The following is a 23,492-nucleotide window of genomic DNA, read 5'->3' on the forward strand; positions in this document are numbered from 1 at the left end:
CTCGCGCAGGGGTGATTGTGAGTGATCCTTAGTGTGTATCTGACTGGGTGGCTTGTGGTTTGCTTGCGCATGGGGCAGGGAGGTGGGCATTCGGGGGGGAAAGCAGGACGGGGCTGTGGGCAAACGGGTGACTCCCAAATATGTGCGTTGTGTGGCGCAAATTTATCGCTCCCTTTGACGCACACGCAACAACGCCACCCCACCCAGGCAGCTGCCTCGATCTGTTTAGCTTTCCAATATTTTCTACTATTTATTTTCGAAACGACTCCTTTTCGCTCCGAGTGAAAATTCTGAGCCGGTGGGCGGCCCAGAAGGGGGAAATCAGAGACAGAAGATTTTCTGGTATGGATGGATTTTTAAAAATAATAAAAGGACCCTTTCAAAAAACAAAAGAAGGTAACAAAGAGTGTGGAGTTCTTTCAGTTTCTGCATGGTGCCTGTTTACGGCCACGTAGTCAGGCCTGGCTGCTTTCTGAACATTTCGGAGAGAGAAGGCTGCTCAGCGTTCCTGTACTTTACTCCCTTCTTGTCCTAAGATAATCAATGAGAGACTTTTCCCTTTTGCTCCCTAGCAATCTGATCTGGATACAATCCAATGGATAAAAGGCCTGGATTTGAAGAGACCTTGGCTCAAAGTCTGCCTAGCCGTGGTCTTATCACCTGGGCAAGTCGCATATGCCTCAGTTTCCACATCTGTACAATGGGATGCTAACAATGTTGGGTGGGATGGGCACTGGAGGGCTGGAGCTTAGTGGCCCAGCATCAGAAGGTCCTAGGTTCAATCCCTGATTGGGAGAGAGAATCCTGCAGAGCTTCTGCCAGTCAGGGTAGACAATACTGAGCTGTATGGACCAATGGCTTCGCTTTGTGTAAGGCAGTTTCCTGGCAAGTCTACTCTGCACGATGTTCACAAGCAAGGACTGCAAAAACACCACGTATATTATTTCTCTTCCCCCTCTAAAAAAAAATGTGCTGAATTAATAAGTGCTGTGATTAATAATATAGTCAAAGCTCTACTGAAAGCATAGCTGGAAAAAACAACAGCCCACCTCCTGCTCTGGGCTGGATGCTTCAGTTTTGCTGAGTTTTGTCCCTGGGGCCAAAGGAGATGATGAACCATAAGACGGGGTGTTGCCATCTCTGAGCACAAGGTGGCGCCAGAGGACAAGCAAGCCCTAAAGGCTAGGAGATCCAAGGACCAGAATAAAATAAAATAAAATAAAATAAAATAAAATAAAATAAAATAAAATAAAATTTTATTATTTATACCCTGCCCATCTGGATGGGTTTTCCCAGCCACTCTGGGCGGCTTACAGCATATCTAAAAACATAATAAAAACAGCAAGTGTAAAATGAAATGAGCCCATGTTTTTCTACAGACACTGTGCCCCCCCACCTCCCTGTTTCCAGTCCTAGAGATGCAAAGGTTACAGAAGGAACTCTGTACATGTTCAGAAACATTTGTTCTGAGTTTCTGCCTTCCCATGTGAATTTGATTAATCACAGCCTCTAACCCAGAGCTTTTCAAACTGTGTGTCGCGACACATTAGCATGTCGGCTGCAGGGTGCAGATGTATCGCACAAACACTCCTTGGGCTCTTTCCGGGGCTGGAAAAGGGTTAGTTTAACCTCTGGTTTGCTAGTAAAATTGAATTACTGTGTCAGAAAATGATGCAGCGTTTCTAAAAAGTGTGTCACAACATGAGAAGTTTGGAAAGCTCTGTTCTAAACGCTTACGCTCTCATTCCTTTGCACCTCATCAAAAGGAACAAACCACTCCAGTCCAGCCATCAGAGATAACTTTTCATTGGGCGTTTTCTCGGTGAGCAAAATATTAACCGCATAGATTTTGGAGGCAAGCGATGTGCCAACTCGCAAAGAAATGATACACGCATCACTAGGAACTTGTCACATCATCAACTCAGATACCAAACTTGCTCGGGATAATTGATAAGGGAATGACCCTGGAGTTTTGTTTTATTTATTACTGATTCCAAGGCATCATGTAAAAAGCGAATGACAATTGACTATCATGTACGGAATAGTGTGATTATGTTACTGTAAGTTTATTTTAAAGTAAAGGTAAAGGGACCCCTGACCATTAGGTCCAGTTGCGACCGACTCTGGGGTTGCGGCGCTCATCTCGCTTTATTGGCCGAGGGAGCCGGCGTACAGCTTCCAGGTCATGTGGCCAGCATGACTAAGCCGCTTCTGGTGAACCAGAGCAGCACACAGAAACACCGTTTACCTTCCCGCCGGAGCAGTACTTATTTATCTACTTGCATTTTGATGTGTTTTCAAACTGCTAGGTAGGCAGGAACAGGGACCGAGCAACGGGAGCTCACCCCGTCGTGGGGATTCGAACCGCCGACCTTCTGATCGGCAAGTCCTAGGCTCTGTGGTTTAACCCACAGCGCCACCCGTGTCCCTAAGTTTATTTTAGGTTTAGTTTATTAGGACAGCCTGAGTGGGTTTTTTCCTCATGTGGTAGTGACTTCAGTATATTTCAGCACGTGATGAATTCTGAATTAGATATATACGGGGGCACCAAAATCTTTTAAGTGCTCAAGGCCTCTAAAGGTCTTAACCTGCCCCAGACGCCACAACGGGAAGCCTGGAAGACCTAAACACAGCAGCCTTCTCCATTCTTGCACTCCCCAACTACTCATCAAAACTCCCTTCCCTAGTCCTTCCCTGAGAGATGGCAGTTGGGGACACCCCCAATTATTATTTTTTGTTCCCAGAAACATCTGCTAGGAGGCTGGGCTGCAGATGGATGCATAATAGGCTGTTGCTCTGTGTGGCGCCCCCTGCTGGGTAAATGTCCCCCCTCTCAGGAGGGTGACACAAAGACCGCCTGCCAGCTGCCGTGCCAGGCTGGTTCCTGGCAGCTCTGTAATTAGACCCCAAAGCCGCGGATCTCAGCTCAGCCTGGCAGAACCGCTGCAAAAGTTGGCTGCTGTCCTGAGCCTTGGCGTCTCCTTGGCAGTTTCGCCCCACACGATCCGTAGCCTTCCTTGACCCCAAGGTTTGCTTTAATCCGTTGCCCTCCCCCTCCTCGTCTTTCCCCTCCACAAAAGGTATGACTTAATTGCGATTAAAAATATGAGCTATTGGTGGAGGGCGGAGCGATTTGCACACAATGATACCCAAGATCGGGGGCATGATGGATGTAAATTGGGTTAGGGTTTTCTAGGCCTGGGATTCTGGCAAAGGATGCTGCGCTGTGATCTGAACTGGCTTTGCAACCCGGGTACAAATGAGCTCTGCCCTAAGTGCTAGGGATCGTGCCCATGCACGCTCGCTTCAGAAACCGAAAGCTCCCCAGCAGGGACTCAAGGCAGTGCCTGCAAGGGCAAAGCTGTGATTCTCGAATGGTGGTGGTGAGGAAGAAAAACAGCCTGCACGTGCTCAGAGGCACTTTGTTTATTGCTTCCAGAAGAGCCCATCTAGTCCAGCACCCTGTTCTCACAGCGGCCGACTTGATGCCGGCCAGCAGGCAGGAGCCCTCTCACTTAACCCAGGCCTCGGCACATTAAAAAACAAAACAGTTGCTAAGATTTTCAGGGGCACTGAATTCCACTCAGGGTCTCATCCGTTTCCCCAAAGATGCTGACAGCCTCCAGGCTTGCTGTAGTGTAGAGGCTGGCTGGCCACTATGAGAACTGATAAAGGTAAAGGTAAAGGGATCCCTGACCATTAGGTCCAGTCGTGGCTGACTCTGGGGTTGTGGCGCTCATCTCGCTTTATTGGCTGAGGGAGCCGGCGTACAGCTTCCAGGTCATGACTAAGCTGCTTCTGGCAAACCAGTGCAGCGCATGGAAACGCCGTTTACCTTCCCGCCGGAGCGGTACCTACTTATCTACTTGTACTTTGACGTGCTTTTGAACTGCTAGGTTGGCAGGAGCAGGGACCGAGTAACGGGAGCTCACCCGGTTGCAGGGATTTGAACCGCCAACCTTCTGATCGGCAAGCCCTAGACTCTGTGGTTTAACCCACAGCGCCACCCGCGTCCCTGTGAGAGCTGGATTCTGGACTAAAAGGCCTGATGCTGTGAGCTCTTCTTCGTTCTTATATCCACAGCCCATCATCCCAATCATACCCAATCGGCTCTTGGCTTCAACACCCCGATTAACAGAAAAAAGGGGGAAGATTATGGCGAAGATCCTTAGATTGCTTCTAAACACGATTGCTGAATGGATCCTCAGCGTTCAAAGGCACCCTATCCGTGATTACCAGTTGCTGGCAGGTCAAGCAAGTGGAGCGGTATTTTATTTTTACTTCTAGGCCCTGCTTGTGGGTTCTCCAAGTGTCTGATGCCCAGTGGGCAGGATGAATGGGCAGAAAGGGGGCGCCTCCATATACTCAGCTCTGCAGATAAGTTCCCCAAGGTCTTTCGCCCTGCCCCCCTGCCAGTATCTCAGCCCTGCTATCACCCACCCCAGGAACGCTGCCGAAGAGCTGTTGTGAAATGTGCTTTCTGCTTGCAAAGCTGGCCTGTGCCCAAGGCTGGCACCCTGCCCGGGCTTTTTCTCGTCGGAAAGGAGAGGGGGGAGTGCCGTTCTCGGTAGCCACCCTGTCGCCAGCAATCCCATATTTGCCCTTTCTCCTCTTAATGAATACCCCTGTAATTAATATCTCTGCTCCCCACCTCCTCCCCTCTCCAGCCGGCCCCTGGGAGGGGGGGTTGTTTTTAGGACATGATGGCTTCGAGGTGGGAGAACAGATGACTGCATTGCACATCATCTATGAGGCCTTGAGAAAGAGATAGGGGAGGAAGGCACACTCGGTTTCTCCTGTGAGTCTCTCCTTCTGTTGAAAGTGGGAGAGATTGTGGTTTTGTTTTGCTTCTTCAAATTCCTACTGACAGTGTCCCAAATACAGAGCTTCCCCCAGCGGATGGGGGGCAGGCGTGGGCGGCTATCTGGCACGCTGATCGAGGAGGAAGAAAAGAGCTCTCGCTGCAGAGCCGACGTTTAAATTGTTCTGAAACGGGCGAGGGAAGCGACAACCGCATCTATCCGGGAGACACCCCCCACTAAAAAGCCTTCATGGAATTGTAGCTTTGGAAGGGGCACCAGGGTCATCTAGTCCCACCCCCTGCAATGCAGGAATCTTTCACCAAACTTGGGGGGAATCCCGTGATCCTGGGATTTAGAGATCGTGCTCTGCCGACCAGAGCTATTCAAACTCTTTATCATTAAGAAGGATGTCACAGAGAACAGAATATAACCCAAGACCCTGGAGATATAGTAGTTTGGGCAGACTGAAGGAAAAAATCTGGGTTTTGTTTTGTTTTCCATGCTTCTGGTCCTCATTATTTACTTATTTACTGGTATGCCCTGCGGAGGACCTTAAGGTCCACCAATGAAAACATTTTGGAGGTCCCAAGTCGCAAGGTGGTTAGATTGGTCTCAACTAGGGCCAGGGCCTTTTCAGTACTGGCCCCGACTTGGTGAAACACTCTGTCACAAGAGACCAGGGCCCTTGGCATTTTTCCGCAGGGCCTGCAAGACAGAGCTGTTCTGCCTGGCCTTTGGTTTGGGCTCAGTCTGACCCTTATGTTTCCCTCCCCTTATGGTTTTGATCTATGGGCTACTTTTAAAATGAGGCTACATTTTAAATTGCATTTTAACCTGTATTTTAAATTGGGTTCCCCCCTATTATGTTTTTACTGTAATTTTACTGGTGTTAGCCACCCTGAGCCCAGCTCTGGCCAGGTAGGGCAGGGTATAAATGAAATGTTGTTGTTGTTGTTATTGCATTTTCTCCCACCTTTTTCTCCAAGGGGCTTGGCAGCGTATGTGGTTCTCCCCTTCATTTTGTCCTCACAACAGCTCTAAGAGGTAGGTTAAGCTGAGTAGGATTGTATGGCCCGAGAGTCACCCAGAGAGCTTCATATCCGAGTGAGGATTTGAACCCTGGTCTCCCAGGTCCTCGTCCAACACTTGAACTGCTACAGCACACTGTAGTTAATTTCTACAGAAAGAGGTCTCAAACTCCAGCCAAACTGCCCCCAGGGTGCCAAATCCTCTGGTTGTGTGAAGAGTCAGTGACGAGGGAATTGCACTCTGCGCGCGGTCAGAAGCATTCGTTGCTGCTTCCGAGCGTGGACATGCAGAACAGGCTCTTAGGCTGAATTCTGCAAGGGGAAGCAAAAGGAAAGCTGATGGTTGCAAAATCACCAGCAGGATACGCCGCACTTTATTAAGCCTAAATTTAAGCTCCGCAGAGTATGGAATGCACTAGTGTCAGATGCACAATTGTGTATCGGAGCCGCAGTTACACTTATTTCTCCTTCTTCTGGCACCCCACCTGCACCCTTCATTTCCCTCCAATGACCACAGTGCGGCCTAGTAGTGGCTGCCTTTTATCTTGCGGTGACAACCATGCGAGGCGGGTTAGGCAGGGGGAGACCACGACCGGCCTGAGAGAACCCAGCGAGCCTCACGCCTAGTGAAGGCTGACTCCCGTGCGAATCTGCCTTGGGGTTTCCTTCCTCGCTGGCTGCAATGCGGCACCCATCGGGCAGCCGCTCTGAGCATCCTGCCACGGCACCACTTTCCGCTTCCTCCTCAATTACTTTCCCCGCCACAATCTGAGGCTTCTTCTATAGAGCACGCCGGCCAACTGAGTTCCCTCCAAGTCCCAGGACATCTTGCTATGCTGTTCCCATTGTGCTGGTCCAAAGGGACGGTTGTGCCAGGCTTGCAAGAGGTGGGTGGGGAAGGTGCCAGGGCAAGTGAGCTCACCAGGCTGCCAGGATTTGCTCCCTAGGCACCTCTCTGGTACCTGTTGCAGGAATTTATATACAGGTTGGGGGGGTTGCCCCTCCAGCAGATATCATGCACAAGCAGCCCTCTACCAAAACCAGCACAATCGCTTTTGTGACTTTTGTGATGTGTCCCCACAAAACACTTCATCACAGTTTCTATCTATTCAAAGGGCCTCAATGCCAAATGTAAGAATTCACTGATCAATGTATCTCTGTACTGGCTCACTGGGAAAACTTCAGAAATTCATAGAGACATGTGAGCTCAGCTACTCAGCAGCCCCTCTGCCCGAGTGATAATCCCTGGCATCCTGATACCTGAGTGCCAGACAGGTAGCCATTCCAGAAATAACAAACCCAGATGAAGACAAAAGGGTGTGATTAATTTGGCTGGGAAACAGGGAAATGTAAAGATCTTTTTTGTTACACTTGATGGGTGTTTGGTGGAGGGCAAGGGGAACCATGGGGCAGGGTCCAGGATGCTCAGATTACTGCCACCAGACCTCCCCTTTCATGATGTAACCGTGATGCATGAGTGATGTAGTTTGGGGGGGTGTAACATGGGGATTAGCAGCTAATAAAAGTTTGGGGGGCTCTTTAGTTTGGGGCTTCCATCTTGTTCCACCTTGTGGCAGGTGGGAGTCCCGTCGCAACAGTCTTCAATAAAGACCAAGCCTGCTGTTTTGCTCTGGTATTCCTGGCTGGTGTCCTTGTTTTTTTGTCCAAGGGAGCCTTCAGATTTCTCCGTTAACATACCCAAGGTGGGTCAGAGGATGCCTAGCAACCATGGAGCTCACCCCCCCCATGCCTTATCTCACTGCCCAGCAAAGCAGCCAGGAGATGCTTGCAATCACTAACCAGGCCCGAGCGGTTGCCTAGCAACCAGGCCTAACTCACTTCTCCCTTTCTCCCAGCACTGCAACAGCAATTTTATTAATTTGCTTTATTTTCGTTGTTGTTTTCCTCCAAAGCCTCCAAATGACTTAGTGTGGTGCACAGGCTATTCCTTCCCCTTTTATCCTTACAATAAGCCTGCGAGGTTGTCTAGCCTACAAAGGTCCCCCTTCACGTGCAACACCAGCCACCAGATCCACATTTAAAGCACCATTGTGCCACTATAAACACTCATGGCTTCCCCCAAGGGATCCTGGGAAATGTAGTTGTTTGGAGACCCTTCACAGAGCTATAGTTTCCCAGAGTTCCCTGGGAAGAGGGATGGATTTTCCTGGTCCCCTCTTAAGAACTGCAGTTCTGTGATGGAGGGGAATGGGGCTCTCCTAAAAACTACGGTTCCCAGAATTGTTGGGGGGGGGAGCCATGGGGATTAAAGTGGTACAAAAGTGCTTTAAATCTGTGGTGTGGATGTGGTGAGAGGGTGACTCTGGGGAGACAGAACAAGGGCAACACACCCGCTTCCTAAAGGGACCTGATTAGGGCTGCCGTACGTTGGGTTTTCCTGGATATTTCCGGGATTTCAAAGGTGGAATTGATATCCGGGGGGGGGGGGGTTCCAAAAGATGGCGCTTTGTCCTGGATCTTAGACAAGTCAATCGAAAAATTGCGTGGTTTTTGGTAGAAAAAAAGCTCAACAATTTTGGGGTTAGCTTCTGAAAGATCCATACTCCTGCACCTCCATTTTTTAAAAAGGTTTGATCTTTTATCGTGTTTTTAGTATTCTGTTGGGAGCCGCCCAGGGTGGCTGGGGAAGAAATAAATTATTATTATTATTATTATTATTATTATTATTATTATTATTATTATTAAATTGGCCCAGGAGGTTCTGGAAGCCAACTCCTGTACCAGACATAGGCCACACTCACACCATACATTTAAAACCGCCCTGGCTTCCTCCAGGTAATTATGGGAATTGTAGTTTGCTAAGGCTGCTGGTAGTTGTTAAGATTCCCCCTCTTCCCCACACAGAGCTACAATTATCAGAGCGGTTTAACAATCAATCCCTCTTAACAGGGAATTGTGGGAAGTGTAGTTCTTTTGAGGGCAATATGTGTCTCCTTTCAACTCTCAGCACCCTTAACAAACTACAACTCCCAGATTTTTTTGGTGGGGGGGGGGCACCATGATTGTTCCAAGTAGTATCAAAGTGCTTTAAATGCACTTTAATTTGTGCCCAGGCACAGCCCCAGAATTGATTTTCAACAAAGAAGCTAGTCCATATGAAAGCAATTAACATAGCTGACTAAGCGCACACACACAGTGTTTCCTTTCGATTCTGCAGAGAGCAGGGCTTTAGGGCTGGCGTTCTACCTTCCACGAAAGCTTGGAGCGGCTGATGTTTCTCTTCACCGAAAAATTAAACAACGCTGGAGGATACGCAATAACCCCCCCCCCATGCAAATCTTCTGATAATAACGGCTCCCGCAAGCAGGTGTGATTTAACAGTAGCACGCACACACACACACACTCTTGGAAACATTCGGGAGAAAAATTGATATTATTTATGAATCACCGAGAGCGAAATGGGAATCGTGGAGAAAGCCATCAGTGATAAATATCTTAGCAAGGTGTTGGGGGGGGGGAATAGAAATGGACTGCCATCAAGGCAAAATGAGACTCATAAACTTAGTTTTCCTGTAAACAAAAAAGCTGGCCTGTGCATGCAAGTGGGAGAGTTTTGTTCTGCTCCTGTGAAAGTTACTTCAGAAAATGGACCCTACAAAGGCTCCTGTCATTTAGGGATTGGTTTGGGGGGGGTATGCTATGTACTGAAGTTCTCACCCTGGGCCAGCGGGGGATTCTGTAGACTCAGGTCCACATATGCAAATAAGGAACTGGAAGTGACGTTCAGTGATTGGATAGGTACACAGAAAGTTGTTACTGTTGCTTTGTAGCTGAGCTCTATATAAGCAGATTGGCTGAACCCTTCAGTTCAGTTCTGTCCAGGCCTGTGAATAAACAAGAGCTGTCTGCAGAATCGCTGTGTCATCTGATACATTCACCCACAACTTAACAAAATAAAATACCCCTCATTCCCCCCCCCCGGTAATCCATGTTTGCTCTCCCCCCAAAAAACTCCACATTTCCTAACTTTGGAGACCCCTTCCCATCCCTGTTCATTTGTCTCCTGACAAATTCCTGCATCCTGCAAAGGATTATGGGAAGCACAGGATGGCAACCTTCCTAGAATATACCTGCCCTTCAAATATCAGTTTTATATCAGTTTAAGCTCCCCCAAGAAATCTGGGGAATTGTGAGAATCCTCTGTAGGGTGACATTTGAAACTGGGGTGGCAATGGGAAGGGGTACGGTATCCATAGCTGCAACCATTTATGCTGGGCCTGTTGGGTTGACTTGAGAGAGTAAAAAGTGTGCTTTCAGGGAGGGGAGCATGGGAGATGTGTTGGCAAACTGATTTGGAAGGTGGCTTCTCCGCCATGGCTGATCTCATACTAAGGAAGCAAGGAGAGGCTTCTGAGGCACTCTGGGGTTCCTGTGAACACAATCAAATTGGTGCCGTTCCTTGGTGTACTTTGCAAGACACATAGCTGTCAAGTGTCCCTTAATTGAAGGGACAGCCCCTTATTCCAGGGCCATGTCCCGCTGCTGTCCCTTATTCATGGATGTCCCTTAAATGATGTCCCTTAAATTTCAAAGGAAGCCGCTCCTCTCCCTCCTTCCCTGCTGGCCAGGGAGGAGGAAGGCTCCAACTGTGTTGCTTGGCTGTGTTGCTCACCCAATAAGAAGTCTAAGAACGACTGGGGGGTGGAGCTTGCATGCCTTGTGTGTGGCTAGTTAATGCAAGCTGAGGGGGGTTTTGAATGCTGGACGCCATGTTGTTGCACGTGCTGCTGCAAACTTTGCAGTGCAAAGCCAGGCCGGGGAGACATCTTAAGTTGAGGCTGCATAGGCCTTGTGGTGCATGTGATTCAGATTCTATTCAGTTGAACCTCTGGTTACAAAGTTGGTTGGACAGTGTTCTCGAAGCTACCCAGCATGAGTTTGACCAGACTGCTGGAGGACAGGAAGACTGGAGTGCCTGGAACAGGTGAGGCTGCAGGTCCCTTATTTTGGCTGCTGGTCCCTTATTTTCAAGGCTGCTGGTCCCTTATTTTCAAATCTGTAAGTTGACAGCTATGGCAAGACACCAGCTTGATAAATGCCGACCTCTTAAGCCTCAAGGAATTTTCGAAAGCACTTCTGGCGGAGAGCAGGACCAGGGTGGGAAGCTTCCATGTAATCACCGCGTAGCCTGGGGACTCCGATTTAGCTGAGGCGGCCGGTTCTTGCAGCGCACTCAGCACAACAGCAAATCCAATCTGCCCGTGTGCTCCACATCACGAGAAAGCGTCTGCAGAGCAAACCGCTCCCTGCTGCCTTGTATCTGTGAGCTGGCTCGAGTCAGCACCTGCCAAATTTCAGAGCTGGAGTGGATATGGCACCTACAGAAGGTGTACATGGCACAAACCTGCAGTTTGCTAAACGGCAAAGACTGCTTCTGAGCATGTGCGAAGGGTACTTCTGAGTAAGTAGGGCGGCTGCTGTGCATAAATGCTTAAGGTTGGGGAAAGGGGTCAACACCAGCGGTTTTAAGCACACCCGATGCATGCATAAAGCACTTTGTTTCCCCCAAAGAATGCTGGGAACTGTAGTTTTCCACCCACAGAACCACAATTTGCAGTATCCTTAACAAATGACAGCTCCTCGGATTATTTGGGGGAAAATAATATGCTTTGAGAGACGCGGGTGGTGCTGTGGGTTAAACCACAGAGCCTAGGACTTGCCAAACAAAAGGTCGGTGGTTTGAATCCCCGCAACGGGATGAGCTCCCGTTGCTCGATCCCTGCTCCTGCCCACCTAGCAGTTCGAAAGCACCTTAAAGTGCAAGTAGATAAATAGGTACCACTCCGGCAGGAAGGGAAACGGCATTTCCGTGCGCTGCTCTGGTTTGCCAGAAGCGGCTTAGTCATGCTGGCCACATGACCCGGAAGCTGTATGCCGGCTCCCTCAGCCAATAAAGTGAGATGAGCGCCACAACCCCAGAGTCGGCCACGACTGGACCTAATGGTCAGGGGTCCCTTTACCCTTTACCTTTAATGTGCTTTGAATGGATGGTGTAGAACTGCCCCATTGTAATGGGCCATAGTTAGCTATACTTAGCCTGGATGGACATGACAAACTTAAATCCATTAGTTTCATTGGGTCTACTCTGATTATGGATTCAACCCAGCGGGTTCTTTTTAAGTAACAGAACCTGATGTATTCAGAAACCATTCCACGGCCGGCTTCCATTCCCGAAACAGCCTTGGCGCCAGGAGAACAACTACGTATCACCACCAGATTAATAGGGCTTCTCAGAGGTTACCACAAATGAAAGACGAGGGAACACCGCAATGGAAGGAATCCATGCCAGAAGACTCATCGCAGCTCAGCTTGGGAAACAGAGCCTCAGAAAAAGAAAGCAAATGTCGTCTTTGCCTCCTTTTAAATAAATTAATTCCCAGCTGGTGCTGGTTGTGGCCGCTGCATGGTGAGGAGGCCTCACTCTGCACATGCTCAGAGGTAATGCCATTTTGTTTAATACTTTGACAAGTATACTTCAACAAGTAATAATAATAATAATTTACTTTACCTGCCCATCTGGCTGGGTTTCCCCAGCCACTCTGGGCGGCTCCCAATCGAATATTAAAATACAGCATTAAACATTAAAACCTTCCCTAAACAGGGCTGCCTTCAGATGTCTTCTAAAAGTCAGGTAGCTGCTTATTTCCTTGACATCTGATGGGAGAGCGTTCCACAGGGCGGGAGCCACCACCGAGAAGGCCCTCTGCCTGGTTCCCTGTAATTTCGCTTATTGCTGGGAGGGAAGCACCAGAAGGCCCTAGGAGCTGGACCTCAGAGTCCGGGCTGAACAATGAGGGTGGAGACGCTCCTTGAGGTACAGTATACTGGGCCGAGGCTGTTTAGGGCTTTAAAGGTCAGCACCAAAACTTTGAATTTTGTACAGGGAGCCAATGCAGGTCTCTCAGGACCGGTGTTATATGGTCCCGGCGGCTGCTCCCAGTCACCAGTCTAGCTGCCGCATTTGAACATGCCTTATCAACCACTTTGATCAGTGGAACAGACACTTTTACAAGCGCCATATCACCTGCAAGGAACCAGTCTTTTAGTTTGGCAGCACCTCTGAACCTCCCTGCCTCTGCTGTCCAGATTTGACATCTGCTGAAACCCTTTCTGTTTATGCGATCTTAGCTGGATGCATAGTTTTATTACATATGATTGTTCTTACTCTGTTGCCTATATCCATATCCTGATAATATCATCCTCCTTGTTTTTAAAGCATGTTGATTTTATCGGAATACTTTTTTTCTTTCTCTTTTATGTGTGTGACATGAGAGAAGGCCTTTTCTGCAGTGGCCCCCAGATTATGGAATTCTCCCTCAAGAAATGTTAGACTGGCTCCCTCTTTATCCGCTGGCAGGATAAGTTCAGACATTGCCAGGGGGCAATTTTAGTTGATGGAAGATCAAACAGTTCCTTAGAGTTGCCCCCTTTCGCCGCCCCCCTCCATCCCAGCATTGGGAACGATGAACCTGACAATTTCAGTTTCTTTCAATTTCTCGCTTTGCCCTTCTTGAGTCCTCCACCTCGGTTTGCAAAGTGTATTCTTAAAAAGTCCTCGTGAAAATCCATCAGGATCTTAGATGTGCATTTGCATGCTATTGTCCATAACACGTGCATTTTTGCAAAGCGATTTCCCTGAATGCAGTGCATTTTCACTAGTACAGTGGTACCTTGGTCCTCAAACTTAACCCGTCCGACTCCCAAAATGGTTCAAAAACCAAGGCGTGGCTTCCGATTGGCTGCAGGAGCTTCCTGTACTCAATTGGAAGTTGTGTCGAACATTCAGCTTCCGAAAAACATTCGCAAACCGGAACACTCACTTCCGGGTTTGTGGCATTAGGGAGCCAAATTGTTCAACAACTAAGCCATTCAGGAACCATCATAATACATTTTAACGCATCACTGGCCTGGCATATAGGTGCATTTTTGCACACGTCGAAGAAACACATTGCAAAATTCAGAGAAGGGCAAAGGTCAAAAGACGGTTGTGGTTTGGTTCTCGGGTGGTTTCGCAGAGCCATAGAAGGGTGGGGTTGGAAAGGACCCCCCCCCAAATAATCTAATCCAACCCCCTGCAGTGCATAGCTAAAGAATTCCTGGCGATGTTCATCTAACATCTGTTTAAAAACCTCTAAGGAGGGAGAGCCCCCCACTTTTCTGAGGGGGTCCGTTCCACTTTCAAATGGCTCTTTCCGCTGGAAAATTCTTTCTCATGTACAGTCGGAATCTCCTTTCATGGAATTTGAATCCGTTGGTTCAGGTCCTACCCCCCCCCCCAGAGCAAGCAGAGAGTGTGAAATAGATAGGTTCACCTTCAAATGTGAACTTAATCCAATTTCTCCCCCGTAATTCTATCCTAGGGAATCTCCCACCCAGCTTATTGTGGCCCCGGGCTATCACTGGGAAAGTTCTGCAGCCAACCTCCTCCATATATCAGCATTGCGTGACTGTGCTCAAAACAGCCAGCTCCAAGAGCCGCATATGCGATTGGGCGCTCTGCATAAATAAGTAAAGGCAAATGTTTTCTGGGCCCCTCACTTTGCAGAGAATTGCTGTTTATCAAGGGAGAAGCAACTTAGCAAAGGAGGTTTGCAGCCATCCACTCTTCGCCCCATTTCTGGATTTTTATGCAAGCGAACTTAGCATCTCCATCGTGGCTCTCAGGGGAGGAAATATGAAAAAGCAGGCATAAATTCTTTATGGCATACAGGAAACCGAGGCTCCGAAAGACACAGTGCTGGCCCAATGTTTACTTTCTTGCCATAGGCCTCAGCTCACCCCGGGCGAAGCGCTCCCTGTTGAATTTCTGTCTGCTGCGCAGCTGTTCAAAGCCAGAGGGCAATTTCAGCAGCAGGGGCTCCAGCCTGACCCGTAAGCTGCTGTGTCCTTTGACGGGCCACGGGAAACAGATTGGCTGTGCTTCCTAGTTTAGAGGTCTGGGTAAGGCACTCTGTGCATGCTCAGAGGCACCCTTCACACATTTCCAGGGGCTGGCTGAGTCCGGCCAGGATCAGCAGTTTATAAAACGAGACGTGGTGCAAGAGAGAGTGAAAAAAGAGTTTTCCTCCTGTGTCCTGCAGCACATCTAATTAATTAATGCTAATTACAGATAGGTAGCCGTGTTGGTCTGCCATAGTCAAAACAAAAAAACTTCCTTCCAGTAGCACCTTAAAGACCAACTAAGTTAGTTCTTGGTATACCAAGAACTAACTTAGTTGGTCTTTAAGGTGCTACTGGAAGGAAGTTTTGTTGTTTTAATTAATGCTAAGCCACTGTTTCTACCACTTAGTAGGTTTATTTCCCCTATTTACAACCCCTGATGGTGCCTATAGGGTGCTCTCTCTCCCTCCCAGCCCCCCATCTCCCGTCTGGGTCCCGATCCCAATATGGTTTGCTTAGCACATCTCCTCTGAGATCACTACCTGCCTCCGGAACAAAGGCATGTGCTCCTGCCAAATGCCAGGAAATGGGATTGCCAACATTCGCTGGCCAATATCAATAATCTCTCCACCAAATTAAATTTCACTCTGTTTTCGTTTTATGTTGCATGCATTATTTCGCAGAATCAGGGACCCTCGAGGGTCATCTAATATTTGAAGTTTTATTCTGTTTCTAGTGTTCTGTTGAGAGCTGCCTGGAGTGGAAACCCAAGCCAGATGGGCGGGGGTATAAATATTATTATTATTATTATTATTATTATTATTATTATTATTATTAGCTGAACTTGTCACAATGCAAGAATCACGGCTAAGGAATCCCTGACCTGTTTAAAGATCTCCACTGAAGGAGAGCTGCTGGCTGTAATTACCTTTGAGTTAACTTTTTGCAAGAAGGAAAGCAAGCCGACAAATGATTCTAATCAATAAGAAAAATATGAACGTTCACCACTGCGAAAACAGGCGCCGACCGTCTCCCGTTTTTCTAGACCTTTGCGAGAGATTAGAGGCAGAGAGAAGAAGGAGGGGGAAAGAAGAGAGCCCAGTTTTTTGGGGGGAGACAAGCTGTGTTCAAGAGAGCTGGTTTATTAAAGGAGATGGGAGTCACAGTCGCAGGCTTATCTGGGGTGAGGATCTGTGAGGGGGAGGAAGATGGGGAACAGCTGAGAACGTCTGGATGGAATGCAGTTCCCGCTGCCGTCCTGAGTCGTGGGTGGAGGCCCAAGGCCAGAGGCGAAGTGCGCTCTCTCTCTCTCTCTCTCTCTCTCTCTTTCTCATTCTCTCTCTTCCCCACCTGAAGAGGCAGAGGGGAGGGTGGGAGGGCGCCTACAGGACCGAGGGCTGGAAGACAAAGGTGTGGGTAAAGAGAAACAGGCACCTGCGCAGAGAAAGAAGGGAGGGGAAGAAAGGAGAGAACCTGTGAGCCCAGGTGAGCACATGTCTGTGCGCATGTCTCAAAAAAGGGGCCTCACGTTATAGCCACCCCTTCCAGGGGGCAGGTCCAGGTTTCAAGGAGTCTTCAGCTGGAGGGGACATACAGTAGGCCCCTCCATTTTGCGCCCACTCCCCAGCGCTTCCTTCTGAGGCATTTAAATACGCTGTCCCGCTTCCACCAGCGGCCATGATTGCCGCAGGATGACATGTTGCTTGCGCCAGGGGCATCATGTATGCAAGTAGAAACAGGGGACGACAAAACATCCCACCCATCTCTAGAACTCGCCTCCCGTCTGGCGTTCCAGTCGTCCGCCAACTGATAGCGGTCCACAATTCAAAGGCAGCCATCTTGGGACATGCCTGCCATTTTGCCACTGCCAAAGACCCTCTGATTTCGATTGGTCAGGTTGATCACCCACCCTACCTCGAAGGAGAGACGGTGCGGCGTAACGGATCGAGTAACGGGTTCAAATCTCCCCTCAGCCACAATCATAGCTGTCAAGGTTTCCCTTTTTTAAGGGAAAGTCCCTTATTCCGAATAGGATTCCTCGCAAGAAAAGGGAAAAGTTGACAGCTATGGCCACAATGCTCACTGGGTGTGGCCTTAGGCCACTCACCGTCTCTTTAGCCTGACCTACCTCACAGGGTTGTTGTGGGGATGAAATGGGGGGGAGGAAAACCATTTCCATTACCTCAAGATCCTTGGAAGAGATCATAAAGGTAAAGGGACCCCTGACCATTAGGTCCAGTCGTGGCCGACTCTGGGGTTGCGGTGCTCATCTCGCTTTATTGGCCGAGGGAGCCAGCGTACAGCTTCCGGGTCATGTGGCCAGCATGACTAAGCCGCTTCTGGTGAACCAGAGCAGCGCACGGAAACGCCGTTTACCTTCCCGCTGGAGCGGTACCTATTTATCTACTTGCACTTTGACGTGCTTTCGAACTGCTAGGTTGGCAGGAGCAGGGATCGAGCAACGGGAGCTCACCCTGTCGCGGGGATTCGAACCGCCGACCTTCTGATCAGCAAACCCTAGGCTCTGTGGTTTAACCCACAGCGCCACCCGCGTCCCTTATAATATAAATGTAATAAATAAAATAAATGAGCTTGTGTCGTTACTGTCTCATTCTCCACTCACTACAACTCTGTGAGGTAGCGTCCCTGGCTATAGGGGGTGATTTGAACCCGGGACACACCCACCCACACCCTGCTTGTTGAAATTCAAGTGCTTGGGCCCATTTTGTCATTTCCCCGAATCTTATCTCTCAGCCCATCTGTGGATCAAAGCTTCCGCTGTCTCCTTCCTCCTGTCAACACCCTCCTACTCTCCCGCCAATCTCCATCTTTCCCATGTCTCCGTTATCGCCATCTGCTTCCTGTTCCCGCACACCCCCTTTCGTGAAACTCACATTAAGGTGCTGGACAGACCATGCCCATGGGGGGATAGGTGCGCGTGGGTCTCACTGGGGCAGGGGGGGAGAGGACCTCTGTGTTGCTGGGGCGATGCCCTTGCTACCATAGTATTCCACCACCTGTTTGGGGACCTCAGCCAGAACACACTTGGCCAGAGCATTGGGTGGAGCCTAGACAAGGGAAAAATATATTTAAAAATGCAGTCAAACCAACAATCTGTGCCTTGCTAGATAGGGCACACGACAGGGGCTGAAGCTCACAGAGTTTTCCTGCAAGTTTGCTACAGAGAACTCTGCGAGAGACACTCCCACTGGGCCCTGGTAGGCAGGTAATGGTAACGGGACCCCTGACCATTAGGTCCAGTCGTGGCCGACTCTGGGGTTGTGGCGCTCATCTCGCTTTACTGGCCGAGGGAGCCGGCGTACAGCTTCCAGCTCATGTGGCCAGCATGACTAAGCCGCTTCTGGCAAACCAGAGCAGCGCACGGAAACGCCGTTTACCTTCCCGCCAGAGCGGTACCTATTTATCTACTCGCACTTTGATGTGCTTTCGAACTGCTAGGTTGGCAGGAGCAACGGGAGCTCACCCCGTCGCAGGGATTCGAACCGCCGACCTTCTGATCAGCAAGCCCTAGTCTCTGTGGTTTAACCCACAGCGCCACCCGCTGTGAAATGCATAAGAAGTGGTTAAAACGGTGGATCATCAGAGGTGCTGATGGAAGTCTAAAAAGATTGTATAAGTGATAGGTTTTGTGGTACATTTTATAATTTATATGTTAAAATTAATAAAAAATAATATATATATATAAAAAAGCTATCTATGTTGGTGGCAGTCACTGCCTCTTGTGGCAGTGAGTTCCATAGTCTAACCACGCAAAAAAGGATGTCTTTTTATATCTGCGTCCTGAAGTTTCCAGGGAGGCTCCCTCACCTTCTTGAATTCACGGAGCGGCACGAACTGGACAATGTCGCGGACGGCCCGGCCCTCGTCGGACTCCAGCATCCCGCGGTCCCCATTGAGCTCTCGCATGTCGGAGAAGTCGGCGTTGCCAATGCCCACAATGATGATGGAGAGGGGAAGGCGGGAGGCCCGGACCACGGCGTCACACGCCTCAGGCATGTCGCTCACCACGCCGTCCGTCAGAATCAGCAGCACACGGTACTTCTGCGGAGAGAGAAAGGCGACGGGGTTGGACCCAGGCCCAAACTCAGCCAGAGCCTCCCCTGGGCTCCTTCCCTCTGCTCCAAATACAGTGGTACCTCAGGTTAAGAACTTAATTTGTTCCGGAGGTCCGTTCTTAACCTGAAAGTGTTCTTAACCTGAGGTACCACTTTAGCTAATGGGGCCTTCTGCTGCCACCATACCACTGCTGCGCCATTTCTGTTCTCATCCTGAAGCAAAGTTCTTAACCCGAGGTACTATTTCTGGGTTAGCAGAATATGTAACCTGAAGCGTCTGTAACCTGGAGCGTCTGTAACCTGAAGCATCTGTAACCTGAGGTACCACTGTAAAGGTAAATGTAAAGGACCCCTGGACGGTTAAGTCCAGTCAAAGGTGTCTATGGGGATGTGGCGCTCATCTCACTTTCAGGCCGAGGGAGCGGTTGTGTGGCCAGTAGGACTAAACTGCCTCTGGCACAATGGGACACTGTGAGGGAAACCAGAGCGCACGGAAACGCCGTTTACCTTCCTGCCTCAGAGGTACCTATTTATCTACTTGCACTGGCATGCTTTTGAACTGCTAGGTTGGCAGGAGCTGGGACAGAGCAACAGGAGCTCGAATCCGTCACAGGGATTCGAACTGCCGACCTTCTGATTGGCAAGCCCAAGAGGCTCAGTGGTTTAGACCACAGCGCTGCCCGCATCCAAATATTCCTGCCCCAATGCCCCCAGGCGCATCTTCACGTACCGTTGGCAGCCCTGTTTTCTCCTCTTCAGCTGCAGGAGCCGCCACCTTGTTGATGATGGGGGCGACGTTGGTTGGGCCATAGAGCTGGATCTGGGGCAGGCAGCGTTTGTAGGCCTCAATCACGCCAGCGATCCCTGTGGGGGACGAGTGGACAGGAAATGAAGGAGCTCAGGTGACAGAAATGCTTCTATACCACGAATGTGAGAACAGCCTGCTGGATCACCTAGTCCAGAATCCTTTCTCATGGTGGCCAAACAGTGTTCAAAATTAACTAGGCACCAGGCGCATTATGCAATTGGCGCAGGTCCCAAGTGTCCCTATTTTCCAAGGACAGTCTGGATTTACAGAAGCTGTCCTGGTTTCTGATTTGATCCTGGAATGTCCCGCTTTTCCTTAGGATGTCCCTGAGCCCGGCTTCAGCTGGGGAGGGCGCAATATAAATAAAATTTATTATTATTATTATTTTCATCGAAGAAAATTAAAGGCAGTCATCTGACCCCCGAGCCAAGGAGATATGTAACTTTACAAACTTTAGACGATATCTGAAGGCAGCTCTGTAGAGGGAAGTTTCTTTTAATGTTTAATTATGTTTTTTATATATGTTGGAAGCCACCCAGAGTCAGATGGGCGGGCGTCAGGCTGGAAAACGATGGCCTATCCTCACCCAAGTTTTTGCAACAGAGGCTCTGTACACATGCTATGTTTAAAAGACTCCCCACAAAGGACCTGGGAACTGTAGTTTGTTAAGGGTGCTGAGATTTGTAGCTCCGTAAGGGAAATTTGTAGAGGATGCGATTTAAATGTGTGGTGTGTATACAGCTCATGTCTGGACTGCATCCCTGTTTTTATTTCTTAAGGCCTCTAGAGCTTTCTTCCTCTCCAGTGTCATTCCATTCCTTCCCACACCTCAAAAGCCCCAGGTTTTCAATCTCAACCTCTGCCCTAAAATATATCCCGCCTTTCCTAAACGCATCTGAGCTTCGTACTTTCACATTCCGGGTTGTCCGGCTCAAAGTTGATGGCGAAATCGTGAGACACCTAGGAAAAGACAAAGGAGGAGAAAAAGGTCACCGAGCGAGAACAAAAGAGGATGGATGACTCACTGCCAGCCCCGTCTAACCTGATCCCAGAATCCCCCAGGGTTTACCTCAAAGTCTGGAGGAATCCGTGCGCCAAAGCCAAACGCCGGGAACTGCTTGTCGCTGGAAGAGAAAAATCTGGGTCACTGAGGAACGAGCGGCATGGCTTCCTGCCCGCGTGCAGAGCACAAACGTTACCTGTCATAGTCCTGGCAGATCTCGCCCACGGAGGACAAGGTCTTCAGGTATTCGTTCGGCTCCTTCGGGTTGATGAAGTGCAGGGAGTGTTCGCTGCGGGGGTCTCCGTTGGAGGCTGTGAAGTCGATGGCCACCTGGACAAGTGAGAAAGCAGAGCGAGGGGTGCCAGGGTTACGGTGTCCTCTTGACAAAATCCGGGGTCGCACCCCCGTTTTGCCAATAAGCTTGCCGGGTGAGGCTTGAGATAACCTGCAATTTCCCTCACGTTACTTGATCAGAGAACAGCGCCCCAAAATCCGGAGATGTGCAAAGAGTGCAACGTTGTCGATTTGTGCAGCTAGACTGCCGTGTAAACGGACACAGAGACTCTGCACTCTGGTGAACATTGTGCACAAAGATACACAAACTGCACACTCATTGAACGTAACTTGTGAAGGAACGCGTCTTACACCAAGGTAGATCTTCCCTGAGGTGTCTACCTCCTTTTGGCCCTCCTGAGGTCTTCTGCCCACCAATTCTCTTTTTCTTTTCTTTTTAACACTATAAACACATGTTTATAGAAATGTGTTTATAGTGTTAAAAAAAAAAGACAACATCTTAAAAAGCAGAGACATCACCTTGCCAACAAAGTTAAACATAGTTAAAGCTATGGTTTTCCCAGTAGTGATGTATGGAAGTGAGAGCTGGACCATAAAGAAGGCTGATCGCCCAAGAATGGATGCTTTTGAATTATGGTGCTGGAGGAGACTCTTGAGAGTCCCATGGACTGCAAGAAGAGCAAACCTCTCCATTCAGAAGGGAATCAGCCCTGAGTGCTCACTGGAAGGATAGATCCTGAAGCTGAGGCTCCAAGACTTTGGCCACCTCATGAGAAGAGAAGACTCCCTGGAAAAGACCCTGATGCTGGGAAAGATGGAGGGCACAAGGAGAAGGGAACGACGGAGGATGAGATGGGTGGATAGTGTTCTTGAAGATACCAGCATGAGTTTGACCAAACTGCGGGAGGCAGTGGAAGACAGGAGTGGCTGGTGTGCTCTGGTCCATGGGGTCACAAAGAGGCGGACACGACTAAACGACCAAACAACAACAACAACAATATACATGTTTTCCAAAATGCAAACTAAAAAAAGAAAAGAAATAAAAAATACTTTTCATAAACAATAATATTACCAAATTCATAATTCTCTTTTCCTTACCGTGAAGGAAATTTGTAAACCACCCATGATGTAATCCAGGAAGGTGTGAACTTTCTCCATCTGCAAAGGGAAAAGGGAGGAAAGGAATATTGTCAGCCATTTTCAAATTCCCCCAATTTCTGGTGACTCCCCACTCACACCCCTGAGATTTGGTCAGCCTTCCCTAGGGACTCAGTGTGGCAGATCCCGCCCTGTGGAACTCCCTGCCAGTAGACGTTTTGCAGGAACTGTCCTTGCCTCCTTTCAGGCGTCTTCTGAAAAATATATTGTTTAGATGGGGGTGGTGGAACCCCAAAGGTCCAGCTCCCTTGCCCTGGTGGATGAAGCAATCCCTGATTCTGCATCGAGGCTCCAGCAGCCAGCCACCCAAACAATAATCAGCAACTTGACTCATCTGTTCCTGAGAACAGAACCAATGTTTTAGGAAGAGGGCAAGGTTTGCAAATGCTGAGGTTCTCAAGAGCATCACCAAAGGCTTTTATCGCTTTGCACTAATTAAGCGCTTCCCAGCTTAAGAACTTCAAAGGCAATTGCCTGGTTTTTTGGGGGGAGTTGTTTTCGAATGCTCAATATTCCCTAGACCACATTCTCTGCATGCAAAAATTGGTTGAGTGGAGGCGACCAAGAATGGGTCTGATGGTCAAGAACAGGGGTCAGCGAACTTTTTCAGCAGGGGGCCGGTCCACTGCCCCTCAGACCTTGTGGGGGGCCGGATTATATTTTGAAAAAAGACCGAATTCCTATGCCCCATAAATAACCCAGAGATGCATTTTAAATAAAAACACACATTTTACTCATGTAAAAACACACTGATTCCCGGACCCTCCGTGGGCCGGATTGAGAAGGCGATTGGGCCGGATCCAGCCCCCGGGCCTTAGTTTGCCTACCCATGGTCAAGAAGGTGGTTTCTATGTTAAATTGTGTTATTAGTCAAAACAAAAAAAATTCCTTCCAGTAGCACCTTAAAGACCAACTAAGTTAGTTCTTGGTATGAGCTTTCGTGTGCATGCACACTTCTTCTGTGTTATTAGTGTTCTTGTGGTTTTTGTTGTATGTGTTTTTTGTGGTTGTTGTTTGTATTGAAAAAATGATTAAATAATATATATTTTTTTAAAAAGGTGGTTTCTACATGTCTTGTAGAAGGAAGTGAGGGGCAGGTGGGGCTCACCCACCTGGAAAGGGAGCCCATCTAGGAGAAGGAAAACTCTGGTCCTAAACCTCCACTGTTTTGTGGGATATCTACGGATGAAAAGGCTAAGGAGCAAACCCTACTCAGATCCAAAATGGAGTCCCTAAAATGGTTGGATGGGGCCTTGCAAGCCTCTTTCCAGCATCTCCTGCAGCCAAACTGGTGCCAAACGTCCTGCTCTGTTTTCTGTTGGACCACATCAGCCAGGCTGGGAAGGGGGTCTTGTCGTCCTCCAGACACGCTGCCCAGGCTTGTGCCCTGGGGAGATCACTTTGGGGTTACTAAAACAGCGG

At 49.0% G+C, this 23,492-nt stretch overlaps 1 protein-coding gene across 1 annotated transcript in view; it reads right to left on the minus strand.

Annotated features, from left to right (window-relative positions):
* Positions 1-15,853: 15,853 nt before the first annotated feature.
* Positions 15,854-23,492, minus strand: part of CPNE6 (copine 6) — a 32,174-nt gene continuing 24,535 nt past the window's right edge. Inside the window, exons 10-17 of the mRNA XM_081886858.1 lie at positions 22,011-22,070; positions 20,815-20,948; positions 20,685-20,739; positions 20,524-20,575; positions 19,538-19,671; positions 18,560-18,793; positions 17,626-17,799; positions 15,854-16,165 (exon numbers count right to left, since the gene is read on the minus strand). Coding sequence (XP_081742984.1) covers positions 17,677-17,799; positions 18,560-18,793; positions 19,538-19,671; positions 20,524-20,575; positions 20,685-20,739; positions 20,815-20,948; positions 22,011-22,070 — 792 coding nt within the window. The 3' untranslated portion in view covers positions 15,854-16,165; positions 17,626-17,676. The remainder of the gene's footprint in view (positions 16,166-17,625; positions 17,800-18,559; positions 18,794-19,537; positions 19,672-20,523; positions 20,576-20,684; positions 20,740-20,814; positions 20,949-22,010; positions 22,071-23,492) is intronic.

This window comes from Podarcis melisellensis (assembly GCF_964234715.1).
Source record: "Podarcis melisellensis genome assembly, chromosome: 13".
NCBI classification, from domain to species: domain Eukaryota; kingdom Metazoa; phylum Chordata; class Lepidosauria; order Squamata; family Lacertidae; genus Podarcis; species Podarcis melisellensis.